This window comes from Taeniopygia guttata, chromosome 19 (genome assembly GCF_048771995.1).
Source record: "Taeniopygia guttata chromosome 19, bTaeGut7.mat, whole genome shotgun sequence".
NCBI lineage: Eukaryota > Metazoa > Chordata > Aves > Passeriformes > Estrildidae > Taeniopygia > Taeniopygia guttata.
Window position 1 is genome coordinate 6,709,116 of NC_133044.1, and position 20,619 is coordinate 6,729,734.

A 20,619-nucleotide genomic window follows, 5' to 3' on the forward strand; every position below is an offset into this window, starting at 1 on the left:
TACCATCCAAAGACATGGCTAGTGAAGGTGCTGTTGGTAATCTCTCCTAAATAAATGGGCTGATTTCAGAAAAATAGCAATGAATCTATCAAAATCTGTGCACTGTACAAAGATTTTCTTTAAAACCTTTCCGAATCTTCTGTGTGGGGAATCACATTACAGGGGCTGTTTTCATGCAAAAACTATGCATGTCATTTATCAATCACACAATGAATCAATCAGACACTGGATATGTAATGCTATCTCCAGGCATTAAAGCTGGAAGTGAAATGCCACGAGCTTCACGAGAGCCGTGTCAGGAGATAAGGCTGGCTTAGATCAGCTCACATCAAGCACTGCACTCCAACTCAAGCCCAAACCTGGGATTAATACTGTGCTGCCCAGAGCTCTGTGGTGGTGCTTACTTAGAGAAACTGGGCCAGAAAAATGAGCAGGAATTTGTGTGCAGCTGCCTGCAGCCCTGCCAGCCCCACTTGCATCCCTGCCTGCCCTGCCTGCCCTGGGCAGTGCTGTCCCTCCTGAGGTTGGTCTGGGCTCAGTCCTGTGACACAGGAGGGCAGCACCAGGCTCAGGAAATTCAGGAAGGGCTGAACACACTTCCCACTAAGGGGCTGTGCTGGCTGAAGTGAAACCTTTGCTATGAAACAAAAGCAGAGTTTGCTCTTTGTGAAACCTTTGCTATGAAGTAGAAGCAGGGTTTGCTCTTTGTGAAACCTTTGCTATGAAGTAGAAGCAGGGTTTGCTCTTTGTGAAACCTTTGCTATGAAGTAGAAGCAGGGTTTGCTCTTTGTGAAACCTTTGCCATGAAGTAGAAGCAGAGTTTGCTCTTTGTGAAACCTTTGCTATGAAATAAAAGCAGGGTTTGCTCTGCTGTCCCACCAACAAGGCTCCCATGGGGTCAGGGGTATTGTGGGGGTGTAAAATAAGATGTCACAGCAGAGAAAAAAGTGACATCTTGGGGATGGGGGTACTTTTCTTCCAGTCCACACCATTTCTTGTCCTGGAGCCCAGGATGGTCACCATCCTCCCTGACATAAGTCCTGTGCTCTGTAGATTTCCAGCTCAGCACCATCAGTCAAGCTCTCAGAACTCTGGCACTCAGTGGGTCTGGTGAGTACATCAACCCCATCCTGGGGTGACAATGTGGTAGCTGGAAACAGGAGATGAGGATGGAACCTGATTCCATCTGCCTTCACCTCCCTCCCTGCAGAAACACCTCCTACAGGCACAAGGACATCCTAGAGCAGCACAGGAAGGTGTGAGGCACGTGAAGAGTTGGTTCTGCTGCAGCTGAGCCATGGCTCAGCCTCTCTCCTCCCTAAGGGCAATAAAAGCTCTGGTCCCTAATGAGTCATTTTTCATTCCATTTGCTCTGTGTTTATTTTTGCTTCTCACCTTCTGATCCAACTCTCATATTACTCAAATCAGAGGGTTACTTTTATTACCTCATTTGGACACTGATCTTACAATTTGGATGAACCAGCTCACCCTTGTAATAGGAAAGATGAGACCATTGCTGGTTATATCCCTGTTTTTAGGGGGCTGCTATAAAAGCTGAAGAGGAGGGGGGAAAGGAGAAACCTCAGGCTGGTCTTTCCCCTTGACATCCCCTGAGCTCACCTTGGTCATTCTGGGCTGAAATTCAAAAGAGCAAAAGCAGCAAAGTGCCTCAACTTCAGCTCCCTCCAGAGGAAGCAGCACTGTGGCAGGAAATCCAGCTCTGCTCGTGGGGAAGATGAAATTCCACATCTGCCTTTGCAGAACAAACCTGCAAAAATCCAGTGGGAAACAGCCTCTGGCACTGGCAGAGATGTGTGTGCCCATCCCATCCTTCCTGTGCTCCTCAAAACAGCTTCATGTTGTTGTGGTGAAATGTGACATTACAAGAAGGACAGCTGAGAGACAACTTCACATCCAGATCATCCAGCAAAAGAGGGATCTGCCTCCAAAATCCAGAGCAGGAATGCAGACACCACCAAACAAACACAAGCACCTTTTAAATGATGCTGGCTATTGTTGAATAACAACAACTGAGTTCATTAGATTGCTACAAAGATCAAACTGAACTTAAATTAACCTTGAAAAAAGGGGGAATCAGCACATTTCTCCTGTGTACAGCACCAGCAGTCATGTAATGTTGCTTCACTCTCTGTTTCAGTACTACAGTCAATTTTTGCAAAGCATCCACAGCTTTTTAAACAAAGTGGAAGCCAAAAGATTGATAAGGACCTTGCTGGGCTGTGCTGCAGAAGGTCTCCTCTCCTTGCAGACACATGGTCTTTAGTACTTCAAAAAGGAAGGCAATAACTCATTTTTCTCTGTAAAAGTGAACCCTTTTGATGAGCCTTGCTCCCAGCTTGGGTCTGTGTGGGAGCAGAGGGAAGTCAGGAGGAAAATCATCACAGGAACAGCACCAACTGCCTGAGTGCAGCACTAAATCAGAGACTCAGCATGCTCTGCCTGACTTCCCAAAGGGGCTTGGGCAGGTGGAACCTCCTTCCCCCTCCCCAAAGCCCTGCCATGCCCAGCTGAGACTGCCATCAGCCTTTACACGTTGTTACCCACACAAGAGCTGAGCAGCACAAGCCACCAGAGAGGGGAGTGATGTCAGGGCAGTCCCTGGTTGTCCTTTTCCAGGGAGCCAGACAGAGAAAATCCTGGCCAGGGAACAAAGGTACAGCTGGCCACAGCCTGGGAGGAAAGGGCTGATCCACATCTCCCTGTGGCTCACGTGCATTCAGGACTGATCACACAGGGGTCACTCAGCAGCCCCTCTGCCAGCCCCTGCTGCTCAAACAGCCCAGCTCCCTTTTGTCCTTTGCACTGCACCAGTTGTTTCCACTGGAACCATCCCGTTCCCCAGAACTTCATTCCCCCCACCCCTTCATTTTCCTGTAGTGAAATATAACTGTGAAGGCTTTGAGGAGGCTCCAGACTTCATTTCAGCACAAACAATTCCCAAATTACCAAAATATCATGTACTGGCCTCAAAAACACCACACAACCACCACCTCCCTCCACAAAGGTTTCTCCCTAAATTCTTTTATGTCATTGATAAGCATCAGTTAATGAATAATAACAGCAGTAAATGCCTTAAAGGGACCAAAGCATGATAAGTAGCAGCCAGGAGTGGGCTGTCACAGGAGGGACCACAGATCAAAGGGGAATGCTGACTCAGCTGCTCTGTTGCTAGACTGGAATAATTTCTCTGAATCCCAGTAGGTAGAAATTAAAACTATTTGTAGGAAAAAACCAAACCTCCACAATGTGAAGGTCTCCCCCTAATATTTGTCTCCACTGAACTATGCATGAGAGCCTCCCATCCTTCAGAAAAAGGATAAAAAAAGCAGGACTGGATTGCACTTGAAGAAATACAGCAGAGCAGAGGGAGGGCAGGTGTGACAGGCAAACAGTGACAAATAAACATGATGGCAACACTTGGCAAGGGATTTCTGAGGTCTGAGCATTATTTTGGAGGAGCTGGGCTGGGGCAGAGATGCTCATGGGAAGGGGAAGGGAAGGAGCAGGGCTGGAGGCAAACAGTGCCTCATTTTCTGGGGCAGAGCCACAGCCATGGAGGGAGGAAGAGGCACCTGATCGCTCCAGGCCTGCCAACTCGATGTGTTTTTCACCAGAAAATGTTGGAAATTTTGGTGGAACAGGTGAATAAAGGCAGCTCCTTACCTTGGCCTCCAGCGTGTTCAGCCTCTCGGTCATGTCAGCGAGCCTGGTGCAGTTCATGCATTCTAGAGAGAACAAAACACAGCATGTCACACTGCCAGCTGCTCTGTGTGGTCACCCACGGCTTCAGGCTGCTCCCTTTGATCCAAGGCACATGGAAAAGTGAGTCAGGATCAGTTATGGGGCAAAATAAATATTCAAATCCACTGCACAGGTCACCAGCCACCACCACGTTACATGAACCTTGTCTGGGGATGTTTAGTGGGGCAGAGTGTGAAAATAAGTTCCCAAAATGCAGAAGGCAGATGAAATAAAAATCAGTTTTAAGACTTTTTATGCTGCCAACCAGCATGAGCTGCTGTCATAGGCAGAGACACTTATCCTGCCACTGGTGCAGGCTGCTGTGGCACCTGCTCCCACCTCACAGGACACCAGGCTGCACAACCTCCGCTCCCTTTAATACTCTCCCCTCTGCAATTTTCCAGCTAAGATACCAAGGAAAGCAATGAATACACAAAATGCCCGTCTATGTGGAGTCCTGCTCCATCACTGAGCTCTCAGGGATGTTACCACTCCCAGATAAATGAGACACAGCATCCATCTCAGTACAGCCTCAAAATCCAAGGCAGATCCGAGGGCTGATGCAGCCCAGAGCTGCAGCACGAAGTGGTTTCCATTGCTTTCCATCCCACTTTGCTGTAGGGAAGCAGCAGACAGTGAGCAGCCACCACAGGAGTCCTGACAGGAGGCTTCAGCAAGAACAAACAGTGCCAGAACGAGCTCTGAGTGCAGGTTAAAGTGATTGCTCCTCCAAAGGACATTCCTTATCTAAACACAAGGCCTGCTGCTTTACCTCTGGTTTCAGCTCAGCAATTTTGAAGTGAGTGAAGGAGGACAGAGCCCTGAACAGAGATTTAATCAACAAGATGCTTTCCCAGTGCTTTGCAGCAGAGTGGAACTGCCCACTCCCAGCTCTCAGAGAGGCTTTCAATGCTGGACCCCTCACCTCTCATGACTTCTGAAGCCCAGCAGCTCTCAAAAAGGGAAAATGATTTACAGCATGGAGCATTTCAGAGGATAAACCATCCATGTTCAGGTGATGAATCACAGCTCATGTCCCATAGAGCAGAAACACATCTCTGTGTATGTTTTGTGCTCCTTAAGGGCCAGAGCCCGTTTGCATTGACTGGCCATGGAAGTATTGAACTCTGGTTCTTCCACAGGGCTGGGAATGTTGTCCTGTAGTTCCTGAGCCCCTAACAGACTGCTCAGGTGCAGCTGAGGCTGCAGTGATGAGAAGGATGGTGGGGAAACCCAAAGCTTCCCTATGGCAAGGAATGGGTGCCCATGGATTTTGGCCTGAGTGAACACCCCAACCCCTGGGCTCTGCCGTCCCCACAACAAGCTTTGTCCCCTGTGGCATGAGGGACAAAGCCCAGGGCACCTCTGCAGCCTCCAGCCCCAGACACTTGCTGGCTTTGTGGAGCACATGGCATGCCCTGGTGGCTCTCAGCCACACAAAGTGCATGGCATGGAAGAACAGGAAGCTGGGCTGTCCCACCCTGGTGATGTCCAGGCTAAAAAGATTGTTTGAATTCTAACAGCAAGCCACTGCATCCACTTTCCAAAGGAATTCTCACACTGGCCCTCTATGAGGAGCTGTGTAGCTTCCTAAAGGAGCCAGACATAGATTTTCCACCTCATAATACACAACATTTTGCAGAAAAGGCATCTGATGCTTCAGGAACACTCAGATGGAGGGATTTCCTCACAGGTCAATACTGACATGGACTTGCTTTTACCCAACAGCAAATAAGATTTGTTGATTTTTATTTTCTGCAATAGATCTTGGGCAATCTCTTTTGGCTTGAACTGACCCATGAACATGCAAATGCCATAAGTGCTCTGTCCTATGGGGAAGAAAATGGGTGAGGCTTGTTTGGTCTGGATCTGCTTGTGGTGTGTGAAACAGGGAATTGATTTCTGTATGTAACTGCCTTCAGGCTTTTGATCTTGCTCATCCCCACAGCAAGATAAGACTGAATAATCCAGTGCTCCCAGGAGCCAAAAGACACACCAGATGTGTTACAGAGCAAATAAAATACAGAGTCCTATTCTCACTTCTGCTGGCTTGCACATATTAGTAACTCCCCCAGGTTTAGAGAGACTGACTTGAACTGCCTGAAAACCATCTCTGAGATGGACTGACCATTTCAGGTCCCTCTGGAGAGCTCAGCTCATAAAAAAGGGTTTGTACCACCCCTGTACAAAGGGGTGAATCAGCCATCTCCCCAGGGGAAGGACAGGGTTCAGGGACAGCACCAGTCCAGCAGCTCTCTCTGCTCTTGAAGAGTGTCTCAAAGAGCCCTCTTAGGTGCATTTGCAACAGAAAAGGTTTGATTTAAATGGGCAAAGTGACAGAAGAGGAGAGAAACCAGCAGTGTCACTGCATGTGATATTTGTACTAATATGATCTTAACGTCACTGATGTTGAAACAGGCAGAAAACACAGCCTGGGTTAGAAAGAGAGCTACTTCAGTTCAGGCTGGACTTGATCTCTGATCCTTTCTGTTGTGAAATCCCTGGAAACCCAGATCTACACCCAAGGTACTTAGACTGGGCCCAAAAGACATTTAAATAATCCAGAAAGTGGATATCCTCATGCAAAAGACCTTACTAAGGCGAGAGTCCTGCCAACAAATCCATGTGACATTTATTTATCTGACCAACAGGCAGACAAGGCTTCCAAAGGCAGAGATGAATGCTGCAGTGTCAGACACTCCATCCAAAGCTCCCTGACAGCACACCAGGGAGGTTCAGGGGCTGGGCTCCACAGCTGTCCTTGCAGAGAAACTGAGAATGGTGGTGACAAATCAAGCTAATAAATATCTTCCCTAACCACGATGCACTGAAGTATTTAGTGTCTAATCTTGATGGCTGGTGGTTCCAAGTCCTGGGATTGTGAAGCTGAGTTTTCTGATCAGGGTGGAAGCAATCTGTGTTGTTTAGAAGAGATTGAGAATCTCACATCATTATTTCTCATGGAACAAATGTAACACTGGGGCAAATGCACACACTCTCTGACCTGGGAGAGCAGACGCTTTCCATATCTGCAGAAATCCATCACTTGTTGCCTCACAGAACCACAGTTTATTTCTCTTCAATTCCTAGTTGGCAGATTTGTATTTTTCCAGCTAAACTCTGAGAAAGGAGTTGTGATTTCTGTCTACGAATCCCAACCTCAAAACACATGGTAGGATTTGTTTGAGAAATACTCCAGCAGGGAGGATAAATAATTGAGATAATGAACATGAGACAGTACCAGCATATCCCGTGACACCCAGTCTGTCTCCACGACATCTCACAGTTGCTGTCCCATCTCTCCCTGCCCATTCTTCCTTTCAGCTGGAATGCAACTGGAAGGATGGAAAATTCTAATGCAGAGGAGACATGCAAGGCTTCACATGCTGGAAAATTACAATGCAGGTCCTCTGTACCAGCTGTGACCTCCTTAACCCTGACACAAAGGTTGATAGGTTCAACCCATCTTTGATTCAAGATCAGCCTCCAGTGCTGCAGCTTTGCCAACAGGTATCAGATCTGTGCCTGAGCTTCCAGTCTGGACACAGCCCTGTGAGTGACCTAAAGCAGTGAATGATGACTTTGGGTCCCTTGTTAACCTGGCACTCCTGCTTTGTTAATCTGGCATTCCTGCTTTGCATAATTTCATTATTAAATAGATGCACACTGCAGCTTCTCAAGCCTGAAAGCCCCACAAGTCTTCAAACTCCTCACTCAAATCCTAACAAGAACAGTGTGATAACAGCCTGATAACCAACAGGGCTCTAATGATTTCAGCACGGTTACCACATGGCACTGAGGGCAGTAAAAGAAGAACCAGCCCAGCTTTCACCACGGGGCCACAGGTCAGTTTTGTGTGAAAAGGCAAAGAAACCTCTTGGCACCTCTGCCCCATTTCTCAGCTCTGACAGCCCACACTCATTTGTACACCCAGAGTCTCTGCAGAATATTAAAAGAGCTTTTGGTTTCCCTACAGACAGATGCTCAGTAGATATAAATTGCACAGCTCAACTGAAGTCAAGGGATCAAGGCTCTGTCTCTCTTTTTCTTGATGGATTGCTCCAAAATTTGTGTTTCAGAGGGGAGGCGGAGGAGGTGGTTTATAGCATAGGAAAGGGGAGAGAATTCTGGAATCACAAAGCCTTTGTTTAAACAAATAAAGTCTTTGCAGCCAGCTTTTTTCAAGACCATACTTTGCTATTACAAGAAACTTCAACCTTGCAATGCAATGGGGCGTAGCACACAGGCAGGCTCGGGGACATGAGAATCACATCTGCAGCTCATGCTTCAACCTGCTCAGACTCCAAACAACACATTTCCCTCCTCCCAGGATCACTTTCCTTTCATCCATTGTTAGCTTAATGTAAAGGACCTGTACAGGATCCAGGAGCAAAGGATGAAAAAGGACTAAATGTAACATATATGCAGAGAAATAAATGAAATATTTGATTTTTGTGACACAACTTGCCTGGCAGCTCTTCCCTCTCCATCTGATCTAGTCCAACACTTCCATTGCATGGCCATGCCCAAAGAGGACAGGCTGGGTGATCCCCAGGGCAGGGGAGCAAAGCAGAGCTGCAAACAGCCCATGTTGGAGCACTGGGAAGGCAACAGCAGCTCCACAGAACTCGACACAACAGCTCCTGCACCACCACAGCCACGGCACTGCCCTGACAAATCAGTGACACACAGCTCGAGAAGGTCCAGCTGGAAGAACATTTTGTCTGTCAAAGTAAGCAGGAGACAGCTTCTCTCAGCAGACACCTTCCCCCTGGACAAGTTCAGAGCAGCCTCTGAGCAAATCTGGAAGAACTCAGCTAAATTCACCCAGTCAACCATGTTTCTTTGCAAAGAGAAAAGGACAAACTCAAAACTCCCAAGGGAAATAGGAAGCATTATTAACTCAGTGAGAACCCAGAATGTTTTATCTGACACTCCTGAGAGAAACCACCAGACCACTGACCCCTCCACCCCCTTACTGCCACATACACATGCACACTTTAGCCAGAAAAAGAACAGTGGCACAGGAGGAATTTCAAGTCAAATTCCACAGCAGAAATATGAACACGGATCTTCTGTGCCTACCTAGGTGGCCCTCAGCTGGGGGACAGCCAGCCTGGGCTTGCATCTCCACCTCTCTTTAATTTGTCTGATTTGACCCTTCCAGCCTTTTTACATGGTTACTGAGTTTCCTTAAGTAGTTTATGTTCTGGCCCTTTGCAAAAGCTTTCGCCAGTGCTTGTGAAGGATAGCAGGCCCAAGCCATAAATCACAGCCAACCTGGGATCTGTTTTTTCAACACATTTCCTCTAATGAGAGTCAGATGTTGGCTAGATAGGCTTTATTAATTGTGCTTGTTTAGAACAGGCCGTGTGTGACCGGGCTTTGAGCACGTGAAAGGCTGACAGCAGGCAGGGAGGGGATGGACACCTCTGTCCCCCAGCAGCCCTGGCCCGAGGAGCAAAGGCTCAGGAATCAAAGGGAGGGAAGGGCTCTGACCCTGGCCACAGCTCCAGGCCCAGCAAAGCCAGAGCAGGAGCTGTTTCTGCAAGGGGAAGCTCTCCGAGTTTTGTTTAGCTGAGTTTTAGATCTTTAAGGCTCCACTGCCCTGATATTTACCTGCTGTGGGCATTATAAACCACAGAATATCCTGAGCTGGAAGGGGCTCAAAGATCACCCAGCTCAACCCCTGGCTCTGCACGGACACCCCAACAATCCCACCCTGTGCACCCCTGGCAGCGCTGGCCAAACTCTCCTGGAGCTCTGGCAGCCTCGTGGCTGTTCCCATTCCCTGGGGAGCCTGGGCAGTGCCAGCACCTCTGGGGAAGAACCTTTCCCTGATATCCCTGACACAACTGCAGGCCATTCCCTTGGGTCCTGTCACTGGTCACCAGAGAGGAGAGATCAGTGTCTGCCCCTCTCTTCCCCTTTGGACAAAGGCAGTGGCAAGGGAAGGGCCCCACTGGGCAGGGACTCTGATGCTGGGACAGAAAGGCCAAGTCACCCAACCCAGGGAAGAGCTGTGCACTCAGCGCCTCTTCCCAACACTTCCCATGCCCAGCTGCACCAAATCCGTGCTCTGGCTGACCTGCAAACATTGCAGGCTCCATCCAGCCTGGCCACAGCCTCACCTCTCACCCTGCACTTACACACCACGTGCCCTTCTGATCACTCCAGAGTGGGACTCGGTGATCCTCTGGGCTCCCTTCCTGCTCAGACCATTCTGTGATCCAGGCTCCACTCTGGGACTGGCAGAGCCCCATGACATCTCATCATCATCTCACTCATCCTGGTCATCAGCACAATTAAAACATCTCACACATCAGGAACCTGGAGCTCAGAGAAACTTAAAGATGGTCTCTTTGATCATAGAGGGTTTGTTCTTTCCCACAGTTTTCACATCAGCATTTTGCAGGCTGGAATGTTTTATCTTCACCTGGAAATTGTGAGTTATTAGGTTGCCTATCAATATGAAACAGAACACCTCCAGAATATTTTTGCCTTTTTACCTTCATTCCAGATAATTCACCATCTCTGCTATGAGACCCCAATCACTGCCAAAATCCCCCCATTTGTAATGTCTCTCATATCTCTATTATAACAACCATTACCCTTAACTTTACTGGCTATCTTTAAAAAGCAGCTCAGATTTCCTTTCTTATGAGAACTGCTATCTGATCCTTTTCCGCTTGTAAAGCGTTCATACTTCATTTTTGTGTCTACTTTCTTCTTTTCCTTCTTAAAGAGGAAAAGGCTTTTTCTTTTCATAAACAAACAATAAATGTTTCTTCATTATCATGATATTTGAAAATCTGATCACAGATTTTGAAATGCCTGTAAGAAAAACCTCAGCAAAACTGAAAAGAAAGCTTACCACAAAATGCTAGTTACTCCAAGTTGTTGAAGTAACAACTACTACTCAAGAAGCCACACAAAATTTGGTACATTGTTCCAAGTGAAAAAAATAGGTGCAATTTTTAAAAGTTTTGCAATATTATCTCTAGAGGTTTTTTCTTAAATGATTTTTCATACCCTCTGAATTAAATGTTTCAGCCTTAAGTTTTGAATAGCATTTTTTTTCAAATCGCACTTAAATTAAAAATAAATGAACAAATTAAGTAGTCTTAAGTGAAAGTAAATGGTTTTGTTTAGGTCAAAAGAAACAATTCTGCCTGACCCAAACCCATATTTTAGTTATTATACTGTGTCAAAACCTTTAAATTTTCCATTTCAAATTCTCCCAAATAATTTTGCTTTCCAATTTTTTTGATTTGGCAAATCAAGCCAAAACCCCTCCATTATACCCAGGTCTATTCTTAAACAGCTCACATCACTCATGCTGTTTTATTTAAGAATTCACACATGCACACTCACATCCCAGTCACTAATTTTATCCACAATTCCTCTCAGCCTGGGGATTTGTGCTCTTCCCCATCCTGCTGGCGAGGCTGGTGCTCCATCAGCATTTGGAATTGGATCAGGATCATTCATTCACAGGCAACCATCAGCTGTGAGATCCATGTTCAATCCATCTCTATCTGCCAGAGGAAGGTTTAGCAGGGAATGGCTGGGTTTTGATGCAACATTTTTGGGTAGAAATGCATCATCTTTATTTTTACAAGCACCAAGGACATTTCACTACCACAGCCTGACTGAAGTTCCCCTGAAAACAAAGATTTTACCTGTCCAGCATGAGTTTGCTAGAGCCTTGCTGACTGGAGCTGCTGATACTGGAGCTCCAAGTGATGCTGGTGGCACTGGGGCTACTCAATAATTTTGATATTGCACCAAACAAATCCTCCCCTGGTTCACAGCTGTACCAGGGCATGGCAGCAAAGCAGACAAAGCAAATAAAAGGACAGAAACTAAAGAAACACAGGTGGGGGGAACTGTAGAAACCTCTCACAGCAAGACAAATTTAACTAGATTAAAAGTCTCCAAATTTAAAGAGGGATTCCACAGGCTTTCCAGCCAAGGAAGCTGAGGGTGTGATGTCCACATGTATCTAGAAACCTCTCACAGCAAGACAAATTTAACTAGATTAAAAGTCTCCAAATTTAAAGAGGGATTCCACAGGCTTTCCAGCCAAGGAAGCTGAGGGTGTGATGTCCACAGGGCCTGGGGCTCCTTCCCAGGGAAAACACTATAGCAAGTCCAGTCCTCACTGTGCCAAAATCCCATGTCTGATCCCACCACCGTTGAGCTAAACCCATTTCTCCCTCAATCCCTGCTCTGTGACATGGAAAGAAACTTCATGGGACCTGACCCCAGTGAAGAACACACAGAAACTCCACTTCACTCAAAACTGCATCTCACATTGAGATGGCTTCACATCCCTTACAAACCAGACTGCTTCTCCCTGCTGGGAGAAGCAATCAGGAGGAAAATGCAGTCAAAATATGGTGCAGTGTAACATGAAATAAGGAAGCAGACAGGACAAAAGGAAACATCTGAACCAGGCTCACCGTGAAGTCTGCAGGGACTCTCACAATATTGGTTCTGCACCTGTGTAACACAGGTCAGGGAATCTCTCACAGTCTGGAGCCAAACAACGTGTGCTGAGCTGGGGTTTGTGTTTCATAAAGACACTCCAGAGCCAGACTAGCAAGGTTTCCTTAGTGAACTGCATCCAAAGTTAACCACTGGATAGCAAATATGCATCTTGTTTCCAGTTGGGATTTCTGACCTCAAATTCTACCCCTGCTTTGAATTTTATTACTTGGGCCTGCAAAGCTGTAGGGCAGCTCTAGGGTTGGACACCTCCTCTCTGCTCAAGGTCCCTGTAACCCACAAACATGTGACATTCAGGATGCTCAGTCAAGCTCTAGTTGTTCCTCATCCACAACATTTAACACTGGCTTCCTTTAGCCAAGACAACAAAGAAGCTGAAAGACCAATAAGGAAAAAAACTCTAAGCTACTGAAAAAGATGGTCAGAATTCAGAAGAATTTGGCTCCCTGAACATCAAAATACTAAGTTTGCACATTCTTTCTCCAGCAAGTGCCCGATGATGATGATGATGATTGTTAATTATTACTATTACCAGGGGCACTTCTGCAAAGGTTTGATTTCCCATGTCAGCATTTCAGCCTCAGGTTCACCACACCATGGTTTGTCCATTCTCCCCACTCCCTCCCTGCACAGGGCCAGTGACCACCAGTGAGCACCTGGAGCTGGGCTGAAATGGCTCACAGCTCCAGGACATCCCTCAAGGAGCCTCACTCTGCCTAATGCTGCTCATTACCCCTTGCTGGCCTTTCTCTAAATCCCCCTGAGCTCTGCAGTGCTCCTTACAGGGCTGAGCAGCAGGAAGAGGAATCCTTTCCACACTTCTCTGCAGTTGTGATTTGGTTCTCCAGAACACCCAGGGACACTGGGGTTTCAGGAGACACAGCAAATCCCTCACATCCTCTGGGCTCCATAATGTGAAGAGCAAGGTAACATTTGCATCCCATTACTGGTGAGCACAGAGCTGTGCAAAGGACTTTTTGTTTGGGTTTGTTTTCTGTTGTTGCCTTGTTAACTTCTGGGTAAAGAAAAATTAGTAAAGGAAATATCTGCTCGGGCTTAGCCAGGCACATTTCAGCTTCAGCTTCAGATTTTTAACTCTTCTAAAGAAGCTACACCTCCAACTCATTTTAGATTGAGAAATCAAAGGATATTCACAATCAAAATGTTTTCCAGGATTTCTGCGTTCTGTTATTTTAATCAAAAACTCACTAAACACTTCCCAAACGTGGAGATCTATTAACTTTCTGATGGGACCAAGCCTTTAATCACCATTTGCCTATTTGCACATTCTCTGACCTGTGACATGGACCAAACAACAGCAGCACAGCACATCCCCTAAGAACCCTCATGCTGGTGGCAGTTTGAGAAGCCTCATTTTGAGGTTCTAGATTATTTCACCCTGAAATTCTCCTTAAAGTTGCCTTAAATGGCAAGTTTAGACCCATGAATGAAGGCCTAGCATCTGGGGAGATTTCTCCTGGAACATGGCAAGCATTGGGTAGGGCTGGGTGTCAGCCAATCTCCTCTCCCACACTCTGCCTCAATATTAGGTTACTCTTACAGCTGTGGAGGTTCTGACAATGAATTTTGACCCTCCCTCTGAGCACTGATGAGGAACAGGGAGAAGAGCCAGTGAGTCCAAAATGGACAAACCCAGAATGGTGCAATTTGCCTGCAATACACCAAGAAGGAACAGGATACCTCCAGAGACACCTCCATCCCTCCAACCCCACACCATCAATAGTCACTTCTGAGCACCAGGCAACAATAATAAGCTCCAAGCAGGGCTTTAAAATGACACAGCTCGAGCTTTAGAGGCCAATGCACAGTCACTGGTGCCTGCTGCCATGTGATGCTGCTGGCAACAGGGGTGATTTTGGCACTTTTAAACAAGCAAGGGGCCAGATTGCAATGGGAAGCAACAACCATAATTTTCCAGCAGTCAGAGAGCTCCTAGGTTTTGTACCCACTGAGAGTTTAGCCCCAACAGCACAATACAGAAACTTGAGGGCACTTAATCAAATCAAAGCTCTCAACTGTTTAAGTTCATCTTTCTCCATGAAATGTGTCTGCAAGATACTCTCAGGCACTTCACCAGAGTTAATTGCCTGAACCCAAACCATCACAGCCCACAAATCCTTTAAACTTTGAGAATTGACTTCATGCTGAACAGCTGCCAGGCTCTCACTCGCCTGCAGCCATGGGAACAGCTTCTCTTATCGATAAATGGGGATTCCTGTGTGTGCAACACCCAGGAATGGCACTGCAAATGCCTCTGCTTGGAGATTAGCAAAGGCCAGCAAAAATGTGCTAAGTGCAGCTGGAGGCCAAGCAAGAGGCACATTCCCACCAAAGCACAGCCCAGTCCCTTTCCAGAGGTGTGCAACGAGGGCACGGGGGGTGCTGGAAACACGGTGGTGTTTGCTGTAAATTGCTGTGCTTCCAAAGGCAAGGCACTGCAGCTCTCCTCAGCTCAAAGGGAAGCACTGGGCTACCTCCAAGAACCATTGTTAAATGAGGACTTGAATGGTGACAATTGCATCAGTACAAAAGCAATCTCCTGTTTTAGTCCAATTAGTGCTGTGCTAAATCATCAGCCTGAGCCTTGCCTTTCGCAGTGCAAGGAGACACATCTGTGAGGCTCCTCTGCTGCATGTGGTTTGTATTATCCTCTAGCACAATATGCATAAACTAATGCTGTTCTACACTTACACAGCACCTCATCTGGAAATCTGAAAGCGATTTATGAATGGTGGGCATCTGTGACATTTTACAGATGGAAATCGAGGCACAGAGGGATTCAGTAATTAGCCCCAGACTTGCACAATGAGTCAGCTGCAGAGCAGAGCCCATTATTTGTTCTGTAGTAACATCTAGTGTCCAAATACAGAGGGAGAAAAGTCTTTTTTCCCCAAAAAGTGTACAAGCACACCCAAAAATACCACCCATGCCTGTGTTCAGACTGAGACTGTTGGGGAACAGTCAGAGTGAATGCACAGCCCAAAGCACAGCCTGCCCTGGCACACAGGTCTCTTCATTCCTGCAATACAAACCCAGGCAAGCAGAGGGGTTAATATGCCTGAAAGTTTGTCTGCTTTTTCCACATCAGTTGATCTAATAAAAAAGATTGATTCTCCCCACAAATCTGGCCTCACTTTAACAAATCATTTGATTTGACACAAAGGACTATATTCAGATAGTTTAAATTCCACTTCACTCCCTGAAACTAAAGTTTCTAATGGGCTGAAGCCCCAGAAACAGCCAATAGCAAAGGCCAGGCAGAGACACCCACCTTGGGAAGGGCTGGAAGTGCAGCCAGAAGCATCTGCAGATCTCTCTGTACTGCAGTGCTTAGGAGCCCACGAGGAACGCTGCAGTGTGAAAGAAAACACACAGACCTTCCTGTGCCTTTGAGAAACAAAGCAGCAGCTCACACTTCTGAAAGCCTCCCAGTGGTAAACATAGCACTGTTATTACCTGCCCACCTTGCCTGACGTGACAAAATCCCAAAATTTTTTCAGGCAAAATCCCAAAATGTTGGGATGCAGATGGCCAGGGTGTAAAAGAAGCCCATAATCATGTCCAGCTCATAGCCACTGTCTCTGCCTTGCTGCCTGGCCCCACACTTGCAAAGGGTTTCACCCACATGCTAAAATCAGAGTATCATTTGGAAGCTGAATGGCTGCAATTAAATCATGGAATAAACCTTCAAACATCAGGCAACAAGAGGAATCCCAGATTGCCAAGATGAAGGATTCCTTCCACTGTCAGAAAAACCCTAAAAATCCAACCAACCTATAAAAATCATAAAAAGATAGAATGGTTTGTGTTGGAAGGGAACTTAAAGATTATCCAGTTCCACTCCCCTGCCATGGACAGGGACACCTTGCACTGTCCCAGGTGGCTCCAAGCCCTGTCCAGCCTGGCCTTGGACACTTCCAGGGATTCAGGGGCAGCCACAGCTTCTCTGGGCACCTGTGCCACAGCCTGCCCACCCTCACAGGGAGCAATTTCTTCCTACCATCTAAGCTACACCTTCCTTCTTTGAGTATAAAACCATTGTTCCTTGTTCTGTCACTATCTGCCTGTATAAAAAGTCTCAAAAGTCTCTCTCCTTCCTTTTTACGAGCCCTGTTTAAGCACTGCACAGGGCTCTAAGGTCTCCTCAGAGTCTTCTCTTCTCCAGGCTGAACAACCCCAGCTCTCTCAGCCTGTATTGGTAGGAGAGGTGTTCAGAGCACCCTAAACACCCATCACAACCATCATCAACACCCAGCCCATATTCTCTAACCTGCTGTCATATTAGCAGAACAGCATCACTAGATTTTGCCTGGATGAAACCTTAAAAGGGCATGAAAGTGCACAGTGTAAACCTCATTTTAAAATCATTTTGTATCTTGCCCCTGCCAAGGGCTGTGGTGTGCACAGGCAGGACTCTCGGTGCTCTCCCCGAATACCCAACAGATATTGAAAAGGGCACAGCCACCAAGGGAGAAACTGAAGCACAAAGTTTCAGGCCAAGGAAACAAATCACCGCTTAAAAAAACAATCCAGAACTAAGAGTGGTCTGTGGCAGGACCAATAATAAGGACTGCAGAAAATGTAGATATCATCTCTGCTGACACAGTGCTTTCCCATGTGTCCTTGGACATGTCATCAGCTCCTGCACATGGCAGCTCCAACACCAGGCTCACTGTGGTAAGAAGTGCATTTGTGTGCCAGGATATGCCCAAGTTAAAGAGAGGAGTCAGCAACAGCATCCCAGACCATGGCAGAGAGGAGGAAAGGGAATGAGGATAGAAACAAGACCTGAAGGATCCTTCCCTGCCAGAAGGATTGGGGCTGGCTTCTCTGCTCAGACATTGATTTTTTTTTTCCCCTGATACAGTAAGAACTAAGAATTTCAAGGAAGCTGTTACAACTCCAAATGTCCTCTGGGAATAGTGTTGGGCATCTTCAGGGTCCCAAGGGATTGGACACAGATCCTTCCCAGGCTGCTCTCTCTGCCCTGCTTGGCTGTTTCCCACTCCTCCAGCTGTGCCTGGCACCCAGGACCAATTCCAGCCTGAACAACCATCCCTTGAGGAATCTGTGACACCCCTGGGCAGAGCACACAGAGATGAACTGCAGCTACAGCAAGAAGCACAACCCCACAGAGGGTGGGGCACAAGACTGGGGCTTGTCCTAATCTGAGGCTTCACAGGAGCTTCTGGGCTGTGGGACATGGATTTTCTGCTGAGTGTGTGTCCAGCAAGGAGAGCAGTGAGAGCTCCTCATGCCCTGTCACACCACTGCCCTCACAACCCAGCACTTGGGATAACTCAGCATGTGCTGCCTCAGAGCTGCCACGATTTTCACCTTCCACAAAACCTGCCTGTGGCCATCAGGCACAAAGACTCCCATGTAAATTCCTGCTTCTCATTGATTAGCCATCACTGGAGATACATTTTAGAATTTAAAACCTTGGCTGGGCTTTTGCATCTGCACCAGAGAACTTTGAAGCGATTTTTTAATGTTATTTTGGAGACACACAGCTCATGCACAAGCAAGCAATAAATCAGCTTGCATTCACTTCCAACCTTTAAAACCAGTTTGGTTTTTAAGCAGAGGCTGTTCCAACACACTCAGACAGCAGGAGACACCAGGCTGCTGGATGCAAGTGGCTGAAGAACCTCAAGGGAGAGCCTGCAACTGCAAATGAGGACACAGCCACCCTCCCCCTGAGTACTCAGCTCCAGTAACCCCATTCCTGGTTCTTCTCAGCATCCCACCCCAAAAGATTGATGAGCAGCAGGTTGAGGAGAACAGAGGCATGAGTTGTAATGGCAAGGCCAGCACACCAGGTACCCTGAGACAGCCCCAGGAGCCTGGTGTCCTCTCTCAGACAGGGAACCAAGCAAGGAGGAGGGAAGTGAAAGCAGGACGGCCCTTCCCAGGCGCTCATCAGGCACCACCTGGGCAGTCCCCAGAGAGAAGCAGGCCATCCCCAGCTCCCTTTTCCAGATCCTCGAGGGAAACTGAGGCAAAGAGCAGGCAGAGACTCACAGACCTCCCCCCCCACCCTCCCAGAAGCGAAGGGCACCCCTGGCTGGCACAGCCCCCCTCCCCCAGGAGCTGCTGGGCTCTGCCCGTGGTGCCCACTTACGGTCCTGGCCGGGAAAGGAGCCGTGCTGGCGGCCAGAGGAACCTGCGGGGGAGACAAGGAATTGTCACTGCTGTGTCACTGCTGTGTCACTGCCTCAGCTGGGGGAGCAAACCTGGGCACATCTATCGCCCTGTGCCAGCACAGCCCTGGCACACACCGCCCTCCCGACGGCTGCAGCAGCCCCAGAACAGCCCCAAAACTCCTCTGGGGGAGATGCTGAGATGATGCTTCCAGCGTGGAGGTGACAGCCTGCTCAGAGAGAGACAAAGCTGGGTACACTTTCCCATGAATCACGCTGGGAGGCTTTAGCTGGAGATAAACAATGATAGTCAAATATGAAAGCAATCTGCAGGTGGTGTTTAACAATCTGTTTTGCTGATTTTCTCATAAAGGTGCCTTGTTAATTAGCCAATCATGTGAAATGTATTGATTAAATGACCAATCAGGTCCACCTGTAGCAAACTAAGATATAAAAAGAAGAGAGGCTCAGCTGAATGGTTTTTGCCTTCTGATGTGACTCTGTGTCATCTCTGGCTCAGTGGTGACACTTCTAGGAAATACAGCCTGAGACAAACCTCCTGAAGGGAACAGGCTGCAGCATCCACTCTGGCTCAGTGTAAAAGGGGCAGGGGTTGGGTCTGGGGTGGCTTTTTGGGGTAACAGCAGTCGCTGCTTCCATCACACACAATGGGGAAAAAGTGGTGCAAGGAGGGAGAGCAGCTGTTGTTGCTTTGGGTGAGCCATGGGGAGAAGAACCCAGCACCTTTCTAGCTGCTGGTGCATGGGCTAAAAATGAAGTTTGTGACAAGAAGAGATGGAAGCAAGGTGGGGGGAAGGCCTTTAGCAGTATGGGCATAGCAACATCTAATGCTTAGAAAAACAGAGTACACTTCAGAGGGGTGTCTGCCCCCAGCTCTGCTTCTCAGCTGGCTTGGTCACCTTCCTCTACAGACTTTTTCTGTTTTCAAGTGTAAAGCCAGAGATGATGACTCCAACTGCCTTTATAACCAGTCTGAGGTCTGTGAAGACCTAATTATTTAAGTCTGTGAGTCACAAAGCACTTTCATCTGGAAATATATGAGCAAATCTGTATCTGTGTTTTGTGAATAAAAGGGTAATAAAAGGAAAAAGAAAAATGCTAAACAAGCTGAGAAAATAATTGTCTTAGTAGGAAAAATTTCCCCCAGCAGTAGAGGGTGACAGTCCCACTGAAATGATGTATATTAGTCCTGATCACACACATGAAACCCTCTTGAAGATACTAACTGCAAACAACTGTTACAAGAGTTTACAAGAGCTTGTTTGTTGTACCAGTGTCTAGAAACATCACATTAAAACCAACCAAACAAGATCAGATGATTGCTTTGAATGTGGTTTTTGTTAGTTTGGGGTCCTGGATGGTTTTGTGCGAAGGCCTGGGAAGCTGAGCAGCCAACTTATTCACAGTCCTCCTACTTGTCCTCACTGGCAGAACAGGAGATGCTGGTGCATTTACACCAGTGCAAATCTGGACAGTGTCTGGAGCCCCTCAGGACCCTCACAGAGTCACTAAAGCCCACACACATTTCTTTGGAGCATGATGCTTTAACTTTCCTCCAGCTCTGCTGTGTCACTGAACCTTTAAAGCACACAAGCAGTGATAATGGGCCCAGGCCAGTCCCACAGTCAGTGTTACATTTCCCCTAAACCCATTCTTTGAGGAAAATAAATAGAGACTTGGCTGCTGGTGTGACACCCAGCAGATGTTTTCATAATGTTGGGCAAATCTGGGACATGTGGATGAACAGAAAACTGCCCAGAATGAACTCCAGCACTACTTTATTCCCTTTCCCTTGAAATCCTATCTCAGCAGGACCTGACCCCAAGACCCTCACAGGACTACCAGCATGGGGAATCTTTTCAGCTAGTTAAATCCCAGATTTGGGATTCAGTGATGCTCATTCAGCAAGGACAAGGTAAATCAGATCCCTGAGGGGATGTTGCCATACATTGCTACCATGGTTTCTCTCAGATGAGCAGCAGGCTGTGCTGCACTGCTCACAGCACTTCTCCTCCCACCAGCCTGAGCAGAGGGAGCCAGGCAGCAGCATTTGCCTCTAGGAAATGCTGCAGGGCCAAGGTGATGGCTGTGCTGCAGCCTTTCCTGCATCCCCAGTGCCAGGGGGCTCCAAGCTGTGCCAGCTCCTGCTGCAAGCCCATCT

General features: G+C 47.4%; 1 protein-coding gene across 6 annotated transcripts in view; it reads right to left on the minus strand.

Moving 5' to 3' along the window:
- COL26A1 (collagen type XXVI alpha 1 chain) overlaps positions 1-20,619 on the minus strand; it is a 167,662-nt gene that overhangs the window by 38,920 nt on the left and 108,123 nt on the right. For 4 of the 6 annotated variants that reach the window (XM_030287941.4, XM_030287940.4, XM_030287944.4 and 1 more), the window contains exons 4-5: positions 18,419-18,460; positions 3,685-3,746 (exon numbers count right to left, since the gene is read on the minus strand). In XM_030287941.4, the coding sequence (XP_030143801.4) occupies positions 3,685-3,746; positions 18,419-18,460 (104 nt within the window). The remainder of the gene's footprint in view (positions 1-3,684; positions 3,747-18,418; positions 18,461-20,619) is intronic. The other 2 variants (XM_030287945.4, XM_030287943.4) reach the window with 1 other exon arrangement.